Below are 17,463 nucleotides of genomic sequence, written 5' to 3'. Positions count from 1 at the left end.
AAGAATGCATAAAATTTATAGTAAAATATTATAAACTTGAGATTTTGGTATAGCTTCTCTCCCATAATATAGCTGACTGTTTTAGGTCACTTCAACTCAGCCCCTAAAAGAAAATGAAAGCAACTATTAAAGGCAAATCACTCCTCTAATTTTGCCAAATGTTATTAGTTCCCCTCTAAAGCATGATTATTTTTTTAATGAACCTAAGGAAATGACAAGAACTGTAAGAATTCATTTAATTACTATGGCTACAGGAAAAAAACAACTTCAAACAAAATACACTAGCTGGCTTGTGTGAAGAACTGCCACTAATCAACCCCTCTTCCTTCACAATAATCAGGGGAGAATTTCACTGTAATTTGGTTTAAATGTAAATTTAATGCCACATATCAATCATTCTGACTTTCAGCACTAACATCTTAGCAAATCAACAGTCAAAAAATTTTTAGAATTATTCTACCATTTTAATTAGAGATTTCTTTATCACCTTGTGTTAATACAGCACCTTGATCCAAATTTGTCAATAATATAAATTGTTTATATTTTTAATCAAGACACTACTTATAATATATGTGGTACATGGCCTTATGCAAAAAATAAATCATTTTCAGGAACCTTCACCACTGTAGAGGCTGAATGCTTCAGTTTAATTGTGTGTGTATGTGTGTAATTAATATAGTTTGATTCAAATTATATTTAATTTTGTTAAAATAAGATTTGATAACACCTAAAATCTGAAAAAGATGTGTTTTAACAAATAATTTATATGTTTGAAAAACTAAAAAATACTAAATATTAAATGGAATTTAAATAGCCTCTGAAGTCTAAATTTCACTTTCTACTAGACCAATCAATATGGTAAATTACTCTTCCAAAAGAGTCCAAAGTGATACATAAACATGGATTGTTTGAGAGAGACTTTGGCATTATTTCAACAAAGTTGTTTCTATTTCCCAGTAGCCCTAACCTAAAGAACGGAAAGATTTATCTTGGTCTATGCATAGAAACAAGCACATATAACAATTACCACTGCAATAACTATGTCTACAACACAACTGCTTAGATTTTACCCAATGAACTGGTTAATTTACACATTAGTTAATAAAATAAGATGCTAAGATAAATATGAAAAATTGTATGCAATTCATTAGCTATAAAATAAAATAATCCACTCAAATTATTTATTCATGGTTATATCTATTAAAAGGTACATCAGAATCAGGGTCATAATTTTATAGTCTGATATATAAAATTTAGCTTACTTGCTGTCAGCAGTATAGTAAATATGCATATGATGTGAAGTGACAGGCCAAGTGAACTTCTTTAATTCAAACACTACTGAGTAACTTCACAAAGAGTAATTAAAATAAGTTCTTGTAAGTGAAAAATGAAAATGACACAAAATAAAAATGTTTTAAAGCAAATCGAGTCACTTTCAACTACCACATAACTTGAGGTTGTGTAAGCCAGTATATATGCAGCCAATGAAAACTGACATTTCCAAGGCAGAAACCTCAATTTAAATAACTATCAGAGTGTCATTTTACTACTACTAAGTTCTGAATCTGGCTATGGTTCTCTATACAATGTCAGATAATTTTCAATTTATGAACTATTTGAGGTCATCACTTTCAATTTATAAAGAAAAAAATACTAAGGCAAATCCCTCAATGAAAAAAAATGATATCTGGAGAAAGAATTATTTTTTAATCCCTTAATTCTTCCTCCCTAGACTCCGATTGCATGAGAGGCTAAGGGTCACCTTTATTGTTTGTGGTGGTGCCCTCCTACGACTAGAAGAACCTTGCTTTAATAACCACTCCATGTGTCATTTGTTTTAGCATTTACACCACTGATGGTAGGAAGCAATCTTCTTTAATGGATGCTGAAAAGCTTCAAGTGAAATCTGTAATTGACAAAGGCTTCATAGAAACAAGCAATTAAGAATAAAATTAACAAGAGGCTCTGCAGGCAAAGCACTCAAGCTTTCACAGAATACTTCTCTAGGAAAATATTTAGTAAAAATAAAAATTTAAGAGAACCAGGTGTGCTTTCTTCCACTTTGTTTTCTGCTTCCTGGATCTGAGTTAAGAAGATCAAGGCAGGTAGAGTTAAACTTACTGGGTCCAGATGAAGAACTGAACTGCTAATATTATTAGGGGAAAAAAGCAGAAAGGCAAGCCTAAAGCAAAAGTTGAGGCAAGTTCACCACCTATTTCTTCAAAATAAAACCTGTTCGATTTAGTTTTAGCACTGCCGTTTTAAAGGAGTAGTGTGTGTGGACAGCAAATCAAAAGTGCTCTAAGCAGCTAAGGCAGGAAGAACGTTTCCGTAAAGGCTCCAGGAGCGCACACCGTGACTCCTTAAGAGTTACTAGTCCAGAAAGGGATACAAGTGCATTAGAAACACTGCCTATAAATAAGAGTAGGAAAAAAGCGAGTGAGAAAAGAATGGAACTAGTCAGTTCTTGCTCTTTGCCCAAACATCCAGCGCTTCTCCCGACCCCCGAGTGTCTACCTGTGGCGACAGGTAAACGGGGAAGAGGGTAGCTCGGCTCTGAGCGAGTTAACCTCCGGGGCGAGGGCGCCCGCCTGCTGAGGAAGGGGAGGTTGTACTTACTTTGAGCAGCTTGCAGCGGATCTGCGCAGAGACCATGTGGCTGTTGCGCAGGTTGCCCACCCGGAACATGAGCGTGAGTTTTCCGTCCCTCATGGAGATCACCGCGTGCTCGCTAAACATGAGGGTCTCGGCGCGCTTCTTGGGCTGGGACATCTTGATGAACATGCAGCCTATGAGGAAGGCGTCCACGATGGAGCCCAGGATAGACTGGAAGAGGAAGAGGATGATGCCCTCGGGGCACTTGTCGGTGATGTATCGGTAGCCATAGCCGATGGTGGCCTCGGTCTCAATGAAGAAGAGGAAGGCGGAGGGGAAGTTGTAGACATTGGCCACGCAGGGCGTGTAGTTGCCGACGTGGGCTTTGTTCAGGTCGCCCCGAGTGTAAGCGATCACCCACCACATGGACGCCATGAAGAGCCAGGCCACAGTGTAGGTGAGGATGAAGATGAAGAGATTCCAGCGCCACTTGAGGTCCACCAGCGTGGTGAAGAGGTCCGAGAGGTAGCGGCTCGTCTCGCTGCCCAGGTTGCCGTGCTGTACATTGCACCGGCCGTTCTTGTCCACGAACCGTTGCCGCTTCTTCTTGGGTACGAGCTGCTGCTGCGGGCCCTGGCCTGGCCCCTGGGGCTGCAAGCCCGAGCCGCTGGAGGAGGTGGTCACTACCTGGTAATCGTCCCCAAATTTCCTGCGGAGTGCAGACATAATACGGAGGGGCGAGCCAGATTCAAAAGCGAAGCGAAGGCGCAGGAGCCGAGCGCTGTGAACCAGCACCAATGGGGAGGTGGGGGCGGGGGAGGAAAGGGGGAGCCAAGCGGGCGCTCCTGGGGTGGGGGGCGCACCCGGCAGGTGGCTGTGGTCTCTGACCCCTGCACAAGCTTCTCCTCCCCTGGGACGGAGGATCTCGATCCCAGCTGTATTCTCCGGCACTCAGGGCAGGAGAGACGCCAGGAACAGGAACCCAAGTGCAATTTTGCCTCCAAGCTTTTCGAGGCCCCTCTGGTCTTCCCCCACCACCGGCATCCCGGGTCACCTCTTACCTTTCCACTGCCCTGCTGGCTAGCCTGCAGCACCAGAACACTGACTGCTTAAAATCAGTGAGTTGACAAACAAGTCTCACTCCACCTGCCAACTCGCCAGGCTGCCAAAGCTATGCTACCTGCTTGGACCAGACCCTCCCCCCTCCCCGCTGCTCCCAGATCTCCCTCCCCCCGGGAAGGCTCCCGACTCCCCCCGGAGCTCCCGCCTCCTATCTTTTAGCCAAAATCCCGCCCAAAGGCATGTCTGCTGGGCAGCGGTGCGACGCCCCCTACCCACGTCCTCGGGGCTCAGAAGCCCCCGCTCTGGACTCCAGAAACCTGTCCACCAGGAGAGCCCGGGCGGCCGAGTTTCCACGGTCGCCACCAGGGCCCTCTGGAGGACCCGCAAGGGCCCCCAAGCCACCCCCCAGCTCAGGCTAGTGCGCGAGGCCCGGACGCTCGCCCCGCGGGCGAGGGCAGGAGAGGCGCAGCAGAAGGCAGCTGCTGCCCGGCCTCGCACCCTGTCCCCGGCTGTTTTCTTCGCCCCTACTTTTCCTGGTGTACCACGTCGGGCGCCAGTGCAGGTCCCTTAAGCTCCACAGCTCTCCGAGGGCACCACACTGTCCTCGCCAGTAGATCTTGGCGTGCCGAGCAAAGGGGTGCAGGACTCCGGGGTTCTTTGGCGCTGTGACCCGCTTCCTGGCTACAGCGGTGCTTCTGGACGAGGTTGGAGCCTTGGGCTGCGGGTCAGATTTCAGGTTAAACACTAGCGCCGCTCCAGCTTTCCCTACCCCTCACGGTGGAAACCTTTGCCTCTTCCTTCCTAGGGCCCCCAGTCGCCGTCTACGCTTTGGCAGCCCGGGTGGAGGACGCGAGGCGCAAGCAGGGGCGGCAGGAACGAGGTGAGTGTGCTGGTGCGTGTGATCAGCTGCAGAGCCGCGCTAGCCCCGCCTGTCCCTGCCTTCCCCCGCTGCTCTACCAGCCTGAATTGCACCTCCGCGCCTCAGTTGAGCCTGCAGTGTCTGGCAGCTCAAGAAAAGCGAGCCCCTCCAATGAGGAGCGGCTCTAAATCTGCTCCCAAACGCCAGCCAACTCTCCTTCCTCGCCCCCCCTGCACCAGTCAGAAAGCCCCCAACAAGCAGCAAATGCTGCTGTGAAAGAAGAGAAGTACAATATATCTCTATAACCAGGGCTCTCATTTAAGCGGGTGCTGGGATTTGGGACTGGATCATAAACAGAAATCCCAACTCTCTCCTAGATTGACATATTCAAAACTTAAAGTTGCAAAAAGCAAAGGGGCCTGAGGATGACAACAGAAAGGAAGGGAAACACTAATAGGATAGCTCCCAATCCTTTCTGAAAATGGCTCTATTAAAAAGGCTTAGAATATGCAGAGTTAAAGTGTGGCTGTAATTGAAGGAAGAAGGCCGGATTTTAATGGCCCCAGCCTGGCAGTTAACTTAATGGAGGGGCAAAGTGCAGAAGTGGCTAATAGAGTGCCAATGAGTAAATGCCAGTTTATTTTCCACGTTTCATTTCGTATTTGTCTTAAAATGCCATAGTATCTTATAGCATATTCCATCCAGTCCCGATACGAAGAACTGCTTTTGTTGGAAAGTCATCAAATCATCTGAAAGCAAAGGTCTGCTACAATAATCCTATGCAAGGGAAAATAAATATATAATCACTCTACCAGTTCTCTGCCCCAAGGTATTTCCCTGTACCCCTCTACTCCTAAACCTACAGCAGGCAAGAGCATGCCAGCTCATCAGCTATAAGTAGAGGACTCTTTCACTGTTATTTGGTGAAAACATTTATCACCAGTTATAGAAGCTTCTCCTGCAGGCTCTCTGATAAGAGGTCAGTAACTCTCTGTTGTTCTTTCAGGATTACATAAGAAGGGAACACGACACCGCGGGAAGTAAAACTGTTCCAGTCCTGAAATCATAAGACCTGATGTGGGTCCCATCAGTGTCATTTACAAGCTGTGTGACCTTGACCAATTAGCTGAATATCTTCGAGCCCCAATTTTCTTCTCTTAAAAAATGGAAGTTTTACATTTTTCCAGTGTTGATGGAAAGAATATGGTTTTATTATTTCTTCTATGAGTGAGATCATGTATGGGACTGTAAAGATTCAACAAAATCATGAAGAGATTATGAATGAGATTGGGAGTTAGTGCCCTGCTGTGAACTAACATATTTTCATCTCATCCCTGACTAAGTCCACTCCTGGTTCACTGTGCTCTTGCTAGCTGACTTGTTTCAGTTTTTAGAACACAACAAGGCATAAACCAAGCCCAGCATCTCTGTACTCTATTTTCTCTACCTATAATGCTATTTCCCTACCACTCCATGTTTCTGGCTCCTGCAAACATTCAACTCTCAACCTAAGTGCATCCTCCTCCAGGAAGCCTTCCCTAGCATCCCAGATACTCCCTAACACATCTTTGTCTAGCTGCTGTTTTCTTCATTTGTTTGTTATCTTTCTTCTTCAGCATAGCTAATCTTAAAATGAAACCTCTACAAGAACAAGAAGTCTGTCTTTCTTGTTCTCCATTTTGTCCTCAATACTCAGAAAAGTACCTGTCTCATACAACCCAAACTGCTGGATTAGTAACATGTGCCAATCTATGTCACAAGAAACTCCACATGCATTGCAGCTCTCTCCCAGTAAACCAGAATTAAATCATTAAATCATTTCACTTATATGACTTAACATAAAATATGTAAACCTAAAAATGTAATACTTCTGTGCTTCTTAATTTTAGATTTGATATTCAGTCAAGTCACAATTCTGGTTTAATTTGGTGCACTATCTCTCAAATGATTCCTCCTTTCTCTTATAAAAAAAAAACTAATCAATTTTAAGTCCCTATAGCATTTCATTTTAAGACCAAACTCAAAGTGATTTTCTTGTCTTCATTAAGTCTTTCTTTTCAAACTGTCCTAAAAATATTACTTTATCTATTGCTTTAGAATCAAATAATGAGTCTAGCATTAGATTTCTTTGGCTACTTCCATTCTCAAGATTTTAAATATTACCTTTTAAAAAAGCATTTCCATGAAAACTCTTTGCCATTTCCCAATCAACAAATTTATGAACAAATAATTGTATACTTTAAAATATATGGTGCAATCTAATATTTTCATTTTACAATTGAGGCTCAGAAGAGCAAATAATTTTTCAATGTCACAAAATGATACGTGGAAAATGAAATTTGAACCCAAGACAATAAGTAAATCTTTAGAGTCTGTGTATACCAACAAGTCTTGTCAGGGGTTAGGAGTCAAGGATTCCTTACTCAAAGCTAGGGCTTCCCTCCCCTGTATGTCAAGTTTCTAATTGCTATTGATATTTAAAGCCCTCCAAACTGTGGCCTAACATAGTATTCTGTATTATTTTCTACCTTCCTTTAATGTGTGCTCTACTCTAGCCAACTTTGACCATTAGCAATTCCCCAAACTTATACTGTATTAACTTTATTCGTTCACCTTATTTATCATCACTTAGAATACCCTTAGGAATGCCAAATTACATTTGTTAGTATGAAAGCAAATGGAAAAAAAAATCTTTATATTTCATTTCAACTGTCACTTTTTCCATTAAGCTTTCTCTTATCCTCCCACTAAAAGTAATCTATCCTTTCTCTAGACTCTCATTTCCATAAGTTTTTAATGTGGGGTGCTTTACATTCTAACTTGTATTTCAGCTTAGAATTCACTAATATTCCCCCTGTGAAAGATAAAGCAGCCTGAGCATCCACCTGTTCATATTCTGACACCATTTAGTACCCCAGCGATCCATTCTAGCATTCCACATTGTAAATACTTAATAGATTTTGAGAGAGAACTAATATTCATTAAATGCCTACTTTGATGTGACAGGCACCATGCTTGGAACTTTAAGGTTAAAACTTGTTTTACATAAATAGAAGACAATGGAATGGGGATTCCAAAAAACATTTGCTCATTTTCCAGCTCTATTCTTTTATAGACACAGTACTGACTGATAAGCTAAGTATTTTTCAGGATGCCATCATGTCACACGTTAAATGTGACTGAAGTTTTGACCTCTTTGTGATACTGAGTCCAACTCCTGGACAATGTTTACAGATGAGCCAGAGTCATCTTTCCCAGTGAGGACAAATGCCTACAGGGTGAGTTTCTGGAGGGCAGCCAACCCTGTGGTGCACAGGTCAGGCAGAGTGTGTGGGGAACAGATGACAGAAGGTCATCTAATCAGGTGCTGTCTGATGACTGAGGTGAAACACTGAAAGCAGAATGGGTCAAAGAAGGGAGAGGCCAAGATTTCAGGCTTGGCCACAAAGCCAGAAAAAAATCTGGAAAATATAACTGCAAAATACACAGTCATTTGGAGTCACCCATTTAAAGAGAGGGTGGTAAATTATAAGCAAACTAAAATACGGTTTACGGAGGAAGAGGTACCAAAGCTATATTTAACAACAAAAACATCAGAGCAAGCTGTGTATTTATTCTGGCTGGAAAGTGCTTCTGACAATGTCTTATATGATATGTTCAAAATTAATAGTATCATGAATACCTATAACTTCAAAAGTAAAGAATATCATTTTGTGTTTTATACTAAAAAAGCATGACTTTATACAAGCACTTTTCCTATTATGTAACTGAACAGTGTGAGGAACAGAGTACATCTAATATAAAAGGAAAAAAACCTCTGTCCCTGAGAAATCTAAATTCTAAAAATGGCTTAATCGGCCAGCTGTGACAAAAGCAAGGCTCTGAACATCTCCATATACCTGGAGTCTTCTCTTGTCATTCACTTACTGCCATCATGACGTACCACGTGACAGTCTGCATGGTCAGGAATGTTAATTATTCCCGGAGGAAAATTATTTTTGTATTATATTTAGGACATTTATTCCTAATCCTATCATGTTCCATAAGTACAGTGAAGATATGGACAGGGTTAGAGATCTAAAGCTTTCATGCTTCAAAAGGTGACAGGTTCCTATTGCCACCATAAGTCTTGCTATATCTGGGAAGAGGTCACTCTTTGAAATTCTATAGGCAACTTTGGGAAATAGAATGGTGTTCCTTTTCTTATTTCCCTCCTAAAAAGGAATACTGAAGTTATTTTCTCTCTTGCCAAAAAAAGAATTTAAAAATGAAAAGGAGAAATCAGTTTGAGATTTGATTGTGCAGACTTCAGAGCACAGGCATTGCCATATCATGGCAGATGACTCATGAAGTCTTTAATCTTGGCTCCAAACCTTGGCCTCTGCCTGAGGATTCAGAGAAAGCCAATAAGCCATTGTCACTTGGAGATCATTTATTTGGGAAGGTTTTCCAGACTTACACCTCTCTTTACTGCAAAGCTGTAACTTAGAGTACTCTGGTTTAAGAAAGAATAAGGACTTTTAAAGAGTCTTCTGGAACTCAATATCTGTTTGAAAAGAAATAGTCTGTTTTATCAGACCGAAAATTGGTTGCCAAAGTGTCAAGAAAATGGTAATAGTGTTCTGGCCTTACCCACATCAGTGGCGGTTCTACTTCTGAGAACACAGTGAAGTCTCAGATGTCAGTATAGGCATGATCATGTCACTGACTTCAATGAAATAGACACTTACTGTGCTCACACCATGTACCTCTTGTTACACCAATGATTGCTCAGGTCAGAAATGAGAAAGACATCATGATAGCAAAATATATTAACAGAAATAATCGCAACAATATTTAATACAGAATGGTGAGTACTTACAGAAAGATTATTTATTGTCAATCAGAAGTGTTCTTGTTAGTACCTTTGGGAAATACTGCTCTAATGGGACTGTTAAAAACCTATCCTACTGGAATCACCTACATTGTTTAGCATCAAATTACCTCAGTTAAAACTTGATTTTAGTACTCTGAAAATCCATTTTTAATGACAAGCTTCAAGAGGTAAGATTCCTACACAATTAGGAAAAGATAGTAACTGATTCCAGGCTTTATTAAAGAACCTTACAAATGTAGCAAAATACTGGGAGAAAAATACAAATAGTAGCAGGTGATAAAATTTTCACTCTGATTTTTTTGTGTTGGTATATGCAGAAGAGATTGAAAAACAGTACTGTAACTTTTATAATTTTTAAAACATGTATTTTACAGCATTAAGACAGATTGTATCCATTTAGCTTATCTAGGAAAGAGATACTGAGGGCAAGGTGGAGCAAAAGTTGTCTTCGAAGGAAACATCTATGAGAGGTAGTATCCAAGCAGAGAGAATCTCTGACTGTGATGTAGACCTGACACCCTCGAGCTATGATTTAAATATGGTTTGAATGTGTCCCACAAGGGTTCATGTGTTGAAACTTAATCCTTATTGTGAAGTGTTAAGTGGGTAAAAATCAATTTTCCTATAGGAGTTTAAAGGATGGACCTTTCGGAGGAGATAAGGTAATATAAAGTCATCAGGGTAGAGCCCTTATTATTTAATATTGATGGCTAAATAAGAAGAGAAAGAGAGACAAGAGGACATAGGCATATCTGTATACGTTCCTGTTTCTCACCATGAAATGGTCTTTACCACCACGAGACTCTGGCAAGAAGGCGATCACTAACTAGATGCATGCCCTGGAATCTGCAGAAAGTGAATTAAATAAACATCTTTTTTTATAAAGTTACCTAACCTCAAGTATTTAGTAATAGTAATAAAAAAATGGACTAATACACCCATAAAAGAAAAGGTAGAAAAAGCAGTGTTGAATATAGAGAAATTCAAACTACAGTGCAAATCAGACAAAGTCTTGGCCAACCTACTGGGGGAGGAGGCTCAAGAGCAGAAACCGGCCACACTGGGCAGAAATACCCTGGTCCTAATAGCACACTGAGCAGTCACTCACTGGGTGCTGTCCTTGGAAGAACATGTCTAGAGCTGAATACAAAATCAGATCTGGAGAAGTGCTGAAGCTGAAATTTGTCAGTAAATTTTTTCAGCTGCACTTCTTTCAGCTAAAAAAATTCTTGAAGGGGGATTGAGTCACATGTGGCTACCAGGGAGAGAGAGTGGAAAGGAAGAATTTATCAGTTATTCTTTGGAAGTTCTGTTACAAATATCCAGAAATAAAAATGCTTCAATGATCTTGCAAACTGATGATGGATGTATGATTACATTTTCAATTTTATCCTGTTGGCAGGGAGTGGTGAGGTGGGTGTGGTGTCTGTAGTCCTGTTGGTCTTAGATTGGACTGTAGTTAGATGGAAAGCAACAATGTATCTATTTGAGTTTCTTTACCAGCACCCAGTAAGGAAGCTGCATGAAGAACAAGGAGAGAGGGAGTGAAGCAAGGGACATTAAAACAGTGTAGAGAACAAAGGAAAAGCCAGTAAAGCAGGAAAGGTACAGGGAATAGCATTTAAATATTTCATGGCAATTAACACCGGTTAGAAAAGAAAGGAGAATCTTGAATGGAATTTTCTGAAATAAACTTTCCATGTTTATGTTTCCACTTTTATTCTCAACACCAGATCACTTATATCAGACTCTCTGAAGGTAAGGCACAGGCATCCACATTTTTTTTTGGTACTGGGGATTGAATTTGGGAACTTGCATTTGTGCGGCAGGTGGCAGAACCACTGAGCTAAATCCCTGGCCCTCACGTTTTTAAAAAGCTCTTGTAGAAATTCTAACAGCACAGCTGGGGTTGAGAAAAATTGATCTACAGGAACAGCACTCCTATTAGAGGAGCTTCCCAGGGATATGTCACACAGAGAAGTCCCATCCATCTTCCTTCCTGTTCCTGTTAGCCCTAGTGCCAAAGAGAGATAGTTGGGAGTAGTAAATCCTGTCCCCTGATTTCTCATAAATCACCAGAGTCTAGCAGTGTGCCTCTAAACTTTTGGTTACAGAAGTATCTTCCTGTCAGTGGAAAAGCTTCTGAGCAAAGCAAGACACATTTCACATCAGCCACAATTTACAGCAATCTTACCACCCACAGTCATTGTTATGGCCTGTGTCTAGATGTCCCCACAAAACCTCATGTAGTCATAGGTGGGGCATTTCAGAGGTGGCTGGCCCTAAAGCATGTGATGCTGGGATTGATTCATGGTGCAATACTGGGATTAAGGGTTCCTCACACTGGGTGTGAGTGCTATCTGCCCTAACTGCCCTAAGGGCTGGTAGCCTGGATAGATTACAAGGGACAGAAAGAGGGCTGCTGTTGTGGTTGTTGCTGCTGCTGCTTCCTCACTACTTCGTTACTTTGGCTGCCTTCTGTCTTCCTTGAACAGTTCCTCCTCTGCAATGCCACTCTGCCATGTCACCCTGCCTTGACTATGGACTGAAACCTCTACAAACTATGAGCTAAATAAACCTTTCTTCCCCTAACTTTAGGTGTCGGGTATTTTGTCTCAGCAACAAGAAAAGTAACTAAGACAGACATAAATAATGAATATGAATGGGGAAATCTGCGGCCACTGAATTGTAAAGCCCATAAATGTTTTACATTTTTGTCATGAATAATGTTTCTAATTTTTGTGTATGCAAAAGTTTTGTCTTTACAATCCTTTGCACCATGTCATACTTTCTTGAATTGGAAGAAAGCGTGGGAGGGAGAAAGTTAGAGAAGAAGGGAGGAAAGGAACACAAAAATTCAAGTTATCACCATAATGACTACTTATGAACTCATGGGAGAGTACATCCCTGTGTGGCCACAATAATAGAGCCAAGCTGAGCAACCAACTCAGCTGGTCATTTGCTTTATACAGTACAATTATTTAGAGATGAAAGGGTAAAGAAGAATTACAGAAATAAAAAGATTACTAGAAAACTAGGACGTATTTTTTTCCACACTTAGGTGTAAAATTACTTCTAGCCCCCTCCCCCAGCGAAACTTCATAATAATTTTCATTTATTTTTTCATTTGGGGAACAGATATCTCTTTCAAATTCATCCCCCAAATTGGCAGTGTAAACTTGCTCACTTTCGTGATTACCCCGTAGTCTAAAGATAATCTTCAGGGAATCACAGAAGACAGTGGGGATTGTTTAGGAGTTGAATGGGAGGGTATTAAACTTTCCATTTCTTTGTTATATGGCCCCTCTTTCAACTTAAAAGCGGGCTCTTAGGCAATCCAAGTTTCAAGTTGAATAGTTGTTAATGTTCAAAACTGATCTGAAAGTAAAAATTGTTCACAATTCACACATAGAGAACTTTACCTATTTATTATGATCCCATAGTTCATGTTCTGGCTCCAGAAATATTTGGATATTGAACTCATAATTAAATGGAATGATTACCTAGGTAGCTATTCTTTTTCCTTTTCATACTTTTTTATACTAAATGCAAATTCTGTTCTCTACATGGAGCTGAGATGATTGGTAGAATTTTAAAATAAGTAAATTTCTATCCAGGTGTAGTGGCACACGTCTGTAATCCAATCACAGGGGAAGCTGAGGCAGGAGGATCATGGAGAGTTAGAGACCCTGGATTATATAGTGAGTTCAAGGCCAGCTTGAACTACATAGCAAGAACCTGTCTCAGTAAATAAATAAATAAATAGATAAATAAATATTAAATAAATAAGTAAATTTCCCTGCCAAAGAGAGTGACTGGGTTCTCTAACCCTGTTATATATATAATATGAAGAAGATGTCTGCTGGTCTACATTTATATTACTGTATTATTTCTGTTTTTACATCAAGCTGAAACATCAAAAAAGGAATAAAAGCATGTTGTGAAGTTACAAAGTAGTGAATTAACTTTGAACATATGTAGAAAGTCCTGCCTGCCAGTTTGTTGCTTTAGTAAAATCAAAATAGGTATATAACAATTAAATGATGGGAGAGGGAAGTCAAATCTCCACTGAAGCTCCCAGTCAAGAAAATATTCCTCTCTGCATTCTGTGAGACTGGAATTGCTGCTGTTGAAATCCCCTCACATATTCTGTCAATGTCAGGATGCAAACATCGCTAAATAAACTCTTGTGTCAGAATGTCACATAGTGATTATTTATGCTTCTTGGCAACAGGAATGGATGAAAATTCCAACTCTAGGGCTGTGAAAGATTGTATAGCATTTGTTAGAGGTAACGCAGATGAAGGATAATATAGAATTGGCAATCAGAATTCCTTTAAACTGTATCAATTAATTAGCTATGTTAACAGTGGCCAATAGAGCAATACTACTGTAATTCTCCTGAAAGAAAAATATATCTAAGCAATTTAATGCAAAATATTAATAATTAATATGCAACTCTTAACTTCTGCTATCAAGTAGATTTCTCACTGAAAGGAAAGTGCCATTTATCGTTCTTCTTTATTTGTTCATTGTTTCATGATATTTCTTCTAGAATTTGGGGACCATATATTTAAAGGAGACTGTAATTACTAAAAATCTGAAAAGACAGAACAAATCTAAATCATATAATGATAAAGTCTGAGTAAAACATACACAGAATGACTAAATGACTATCTTCTTGTCTTGGATTTCTTTTTGTCTCCCATCCTAATTCCACACAATGAAGAATAAGAGTTGTTCCAATGGTCAATGAGATAAAAGCATGTATTGTGAAGATATTTTATCAAATCAATCAGCACCAATTTATAAGTTAATTACAATTTCATCATATATTTTAAATATTAAAGACTACTGAAGTATAATTAAAAGATTTTTATGTGCCATAAGATTCCAATCTGTTAATCATACTGAAATATTTAATGCTCAAAGCAAAATTCAGTTACCTAAGTCAGTATCACTTTTAGGGTCATGATTTTTAAAAAACCCTCTTACTGCTTGATATAAATCAATACTTTACATTCTGTGCCTTTACATTTTGTGACTTTACATTTTGTGATCTTAGGTGAGTTAATAACTTCTTCATACCTGGGTTTTCTTATTGTTAAGATGAGACACAAGTCACAACGATGGAGTTTGATGGAAGGATTGAATAAGATAATCTACATAAAGCAGAGAGTTTAAGATCTGGAAGAAACAAATCTGCCAGAAAATATTTTCAAGTTAAATGAAAAATAAATTCAAATTTTACCTTTATTTGGAAATATAATACATATGGAAAGCCTCTATTTTGCTAATAAGCCTACAGATGATTTCATAGCCAAAAACATAGTAAAATTAAAACCATAATTAAATTTAAAAGATCAATAATGTTTTCTCCCTCCTTCACAACAATGAAAATTTATAAATTTTAGACTACCTTCTAGATTCAGCAAAAATAAAAATGTGCTTGATTTTATTCCCAACACCCTACCATTTTCCTGTTATTCCCTTAATGTTGGCTACATCTGAAGTTACCTCACACTGGCTCTTATTCATGATATCTTTGCCCATTGATAAGAGGAGAAAAGCACTGTCCTGCTTCACACAGTAGGAAAGGCTTGGGTTAATATAAGAAAAAAAAATAGCTTCTTAGCAGCCCAGTGGAAAGGTAATTCTTACCTAATCTCAACAACAGAAAATCTACTATATGAAGCAAAACAAAACTTTTCTCAAGTTTTTCTGTACTGAAATGTTGGAATATTTATTTATCAGGATATTCCTTAGGAAGTGAACCTGTCTGACTGTGGGGCATCTGGAAGTGGATGGAATCATCTCAAGACTGTACTTCAAGAACTGCTCCATACTCTTGCATGAGAAGTACAAGAGGAAGAGAGGCAGAGTTCGGCAAGGTGTCAGCACTAGGACAGGAGGCCAGTCACTCTGGGAGGGGACTCCTACCTATGACAGATCTCAATATTCATAATAATCACTTTCATGATTGTTTGTTAAGGCAATAAATGCTAGATTTCACATACACCTTCTCAGAAGGCAAAGCTAAGATACTACTTGCTGGTACAAGAGCTTAAAGACAAAAAGACACAAGACAAAACAATCTCTAAAAATAAATAAATACAAAGATATTTTGAAAGGCCTTGGATTGCATAAGGTCATAAAGTCCAAATTAAAGTTGGAATAGTTCTATGAGAGGCAATGACATTCCAGGATAAGCATTGCTTTATAGTATTGATTTAGTTTTGTTATGGTGGTGGTAGTTGTTGTTAAGTACTTAAAAAAATATTTTCCTCACCAGGTCAGAGACCAATGGCCATACCAAATCAGCTTTTCACCATTCACTATGTTCTGTGTAGATTATAAAATGACTTACCTGGAAAAATAACACTTTGAAATTCAGAGATAAGGGTGGACCAGAATATTAAAATAACCATCCATGGTAGGGGATTTAGCTCAGTGGCACTGTGCCCGCCTTGCAAGCACAAGGTCCAAGGAGTTCAATCCCTGGTACCCACCCCTCAAAAAATGTGCAAATAACAATCTAGCAGCTCTCACAGAGTATTTCAAACCATGACTTAAGAAACTAAATTCACCTAATATTGCACTTTTAAATTGGTGCAACTTAAAGGTAAAATAACTACACTGTAAAAAGTGTCACTGATACTTCAATTCTACATACCATTCAAACACTATGAAAAGCCTTAACTTCAGTGTATACCGCAAATAAAAGCAAATAATTGTATGTTTGTTTTTGTTTCCAGTACCAGGAATTGAACTCAGGACCTTGCTCTTGCCAGGCAGGCACGGTGCCACTGAGCTAAATCCCCTAAAAGCAAATAAGTGTCACACACACACACACACACACACACACACACGCATATCCTGAGGAACAGCTTTATACAATGTAGCAAGAAAATTTCATTTTCAAAAGCAAGGACACTTACATGAAATAAATTAGTACATTAATGTTGGTATTACAAATCAATTGTTATGTGATTGAAGGGGCTTCTCTTCAAAGTATGTTCTCCAAAACTGTCTATAATTCACTAAGTATTTGGAAGCAGTTAGGACTGACTGCACAAATACCAAAGTTCAAATAACAGCTACCAATGCTAAATAACTACTGATCTTAGGCACTTTCTAGAATTGTTATTAGAAGTTTGGAAAAATAAAATTCTTGCAACTCTTTCATAAAAAGAAAGCTTCTGAGGGTGAAAAAATGAATACACACACAGAAACACACACACACACAGAAACACACACACACACACACCAACTTTTCAATGGTGATTTTGAAGGGAAAGCTGAGGATGCTTGAGGGCTCTGAAGGGCAAAGTCCATTTTCTGTCACTATCTGTAATTTAGTAGAAAAGGAATGGTGTGCAGGAAAAATACCAGCTTCATCACAAACACTGTCCACCTCTGGGTTTCTCTCACATTTGGATAAATGATGACACAGACTTGACAAACATGCATTGCTTGAGGGACTTAAAGTTTCATGAAAGAAAGACCTAAGTCATGCTTTCAAAAAGAAGGAAAAAAGCATACCAGCGAGTAGCACAGCCTTAGCCACTGAGGGATGAGTGATTCTGCTGTATGTTGCTCATCACACAAAATGACTTTCATCCCAGAACTAATAGTATAGGACACTGCATGAATCTTAGAGCTGTGTAAATGTAGGAAAGGGCTAGAGGGATTCTAATTGAAAAGATAAATGGTTACTTCATTAATATGTTTATTTATAAAATGTTTACTAAAACCAGCATGTTTTGGACCTCTGTGGGGAAAGCATTAGACTTAAGGCAGAAAGTTGTTTTGAAAAAATCTTGGTTTCTGAAAATTTGGGGTACTCTGATGCTTTAATGTCCACGACGAGAGTAGAGGAGTAGCACAGGTAAACCACACAGTGCACAGGAGAGATGGCTCTAAACTTAGCTCCTCCTGCAGGACCCCAGAGAACTGACAGAGCTAGAAGCAGTGGTTTCCTCTCTGTGTGGTACTTTTGCTTTCCTGGGGAAGTAGAGCAGGAAAAGAAAGAAAGGTATGCCATTTGACCAGAATCCAACTTATACATTTA

The 17,463-nt window shown here is 39.6% G+C and overlaps 1 protein-coding gene and 1 long non-coding RNA gene across 2 annotated transcripts in view; one reads left to right on the top strand and one right to left on the bottom strand.

Annotated features, from left to right (window-relative positions):
- Positions 1-3,792, bottom strand: part of Kcnj3 (potassium inwardly rectifying channel subfamily J member 3) — a 149,234-nt gene extending 145,442 nt beyond the window's left edge. Inside the window, exon 1 of the mRNA XM_004835933.3 lies at positions 2,620-3,792. Within this exon, the coding sequence (XP_004835990.1) occupies positions 2,620-3,321 (702 nt within the window). The 5' untranslated portion in view covers positions 3,322-3,792. The remainder of the gene's footprint in view (positions 1-2,619) is intronic.
- A 7-nt stretch (positions 3,793-3,799) lies between these two features.
- LOC110351100 (uncharacterized) lies at positions 3,800-17,242 on the top strand. Its single transcript, XR_002398148.2, has 3 exons — positions 3,800-4,537; positions 5,523-7,794; positions 15,147-17,242. It is a non-coding gene; the product is annotated as an uncharacterized LOC110351100 (long non-coding RNA).
- Positions 17,243-17,463: the final 221 nt, after the last annotated feature.

The sequence above is a fragment of the Heterocephalus glaber genome, unplaced genomic scaffold (genome assembly GCF_053883595.1).
Source record: "Heterocephalus glaber isolate CG9 unplaced genomic scaffold, H.glaber_assembly_v1.0 deba00000347, whole genome shotgun sequence".
Classification (NCBI taxonomy): Eukaryota; Metazoa; Chordata; class Mammalia; order Rodentia; family Bathyergidae; genus Heterocephalus; species Heterocephalus glaber.
This window is presented reverse-complemented; position numbering and strand designations above follow the sequence as displayed.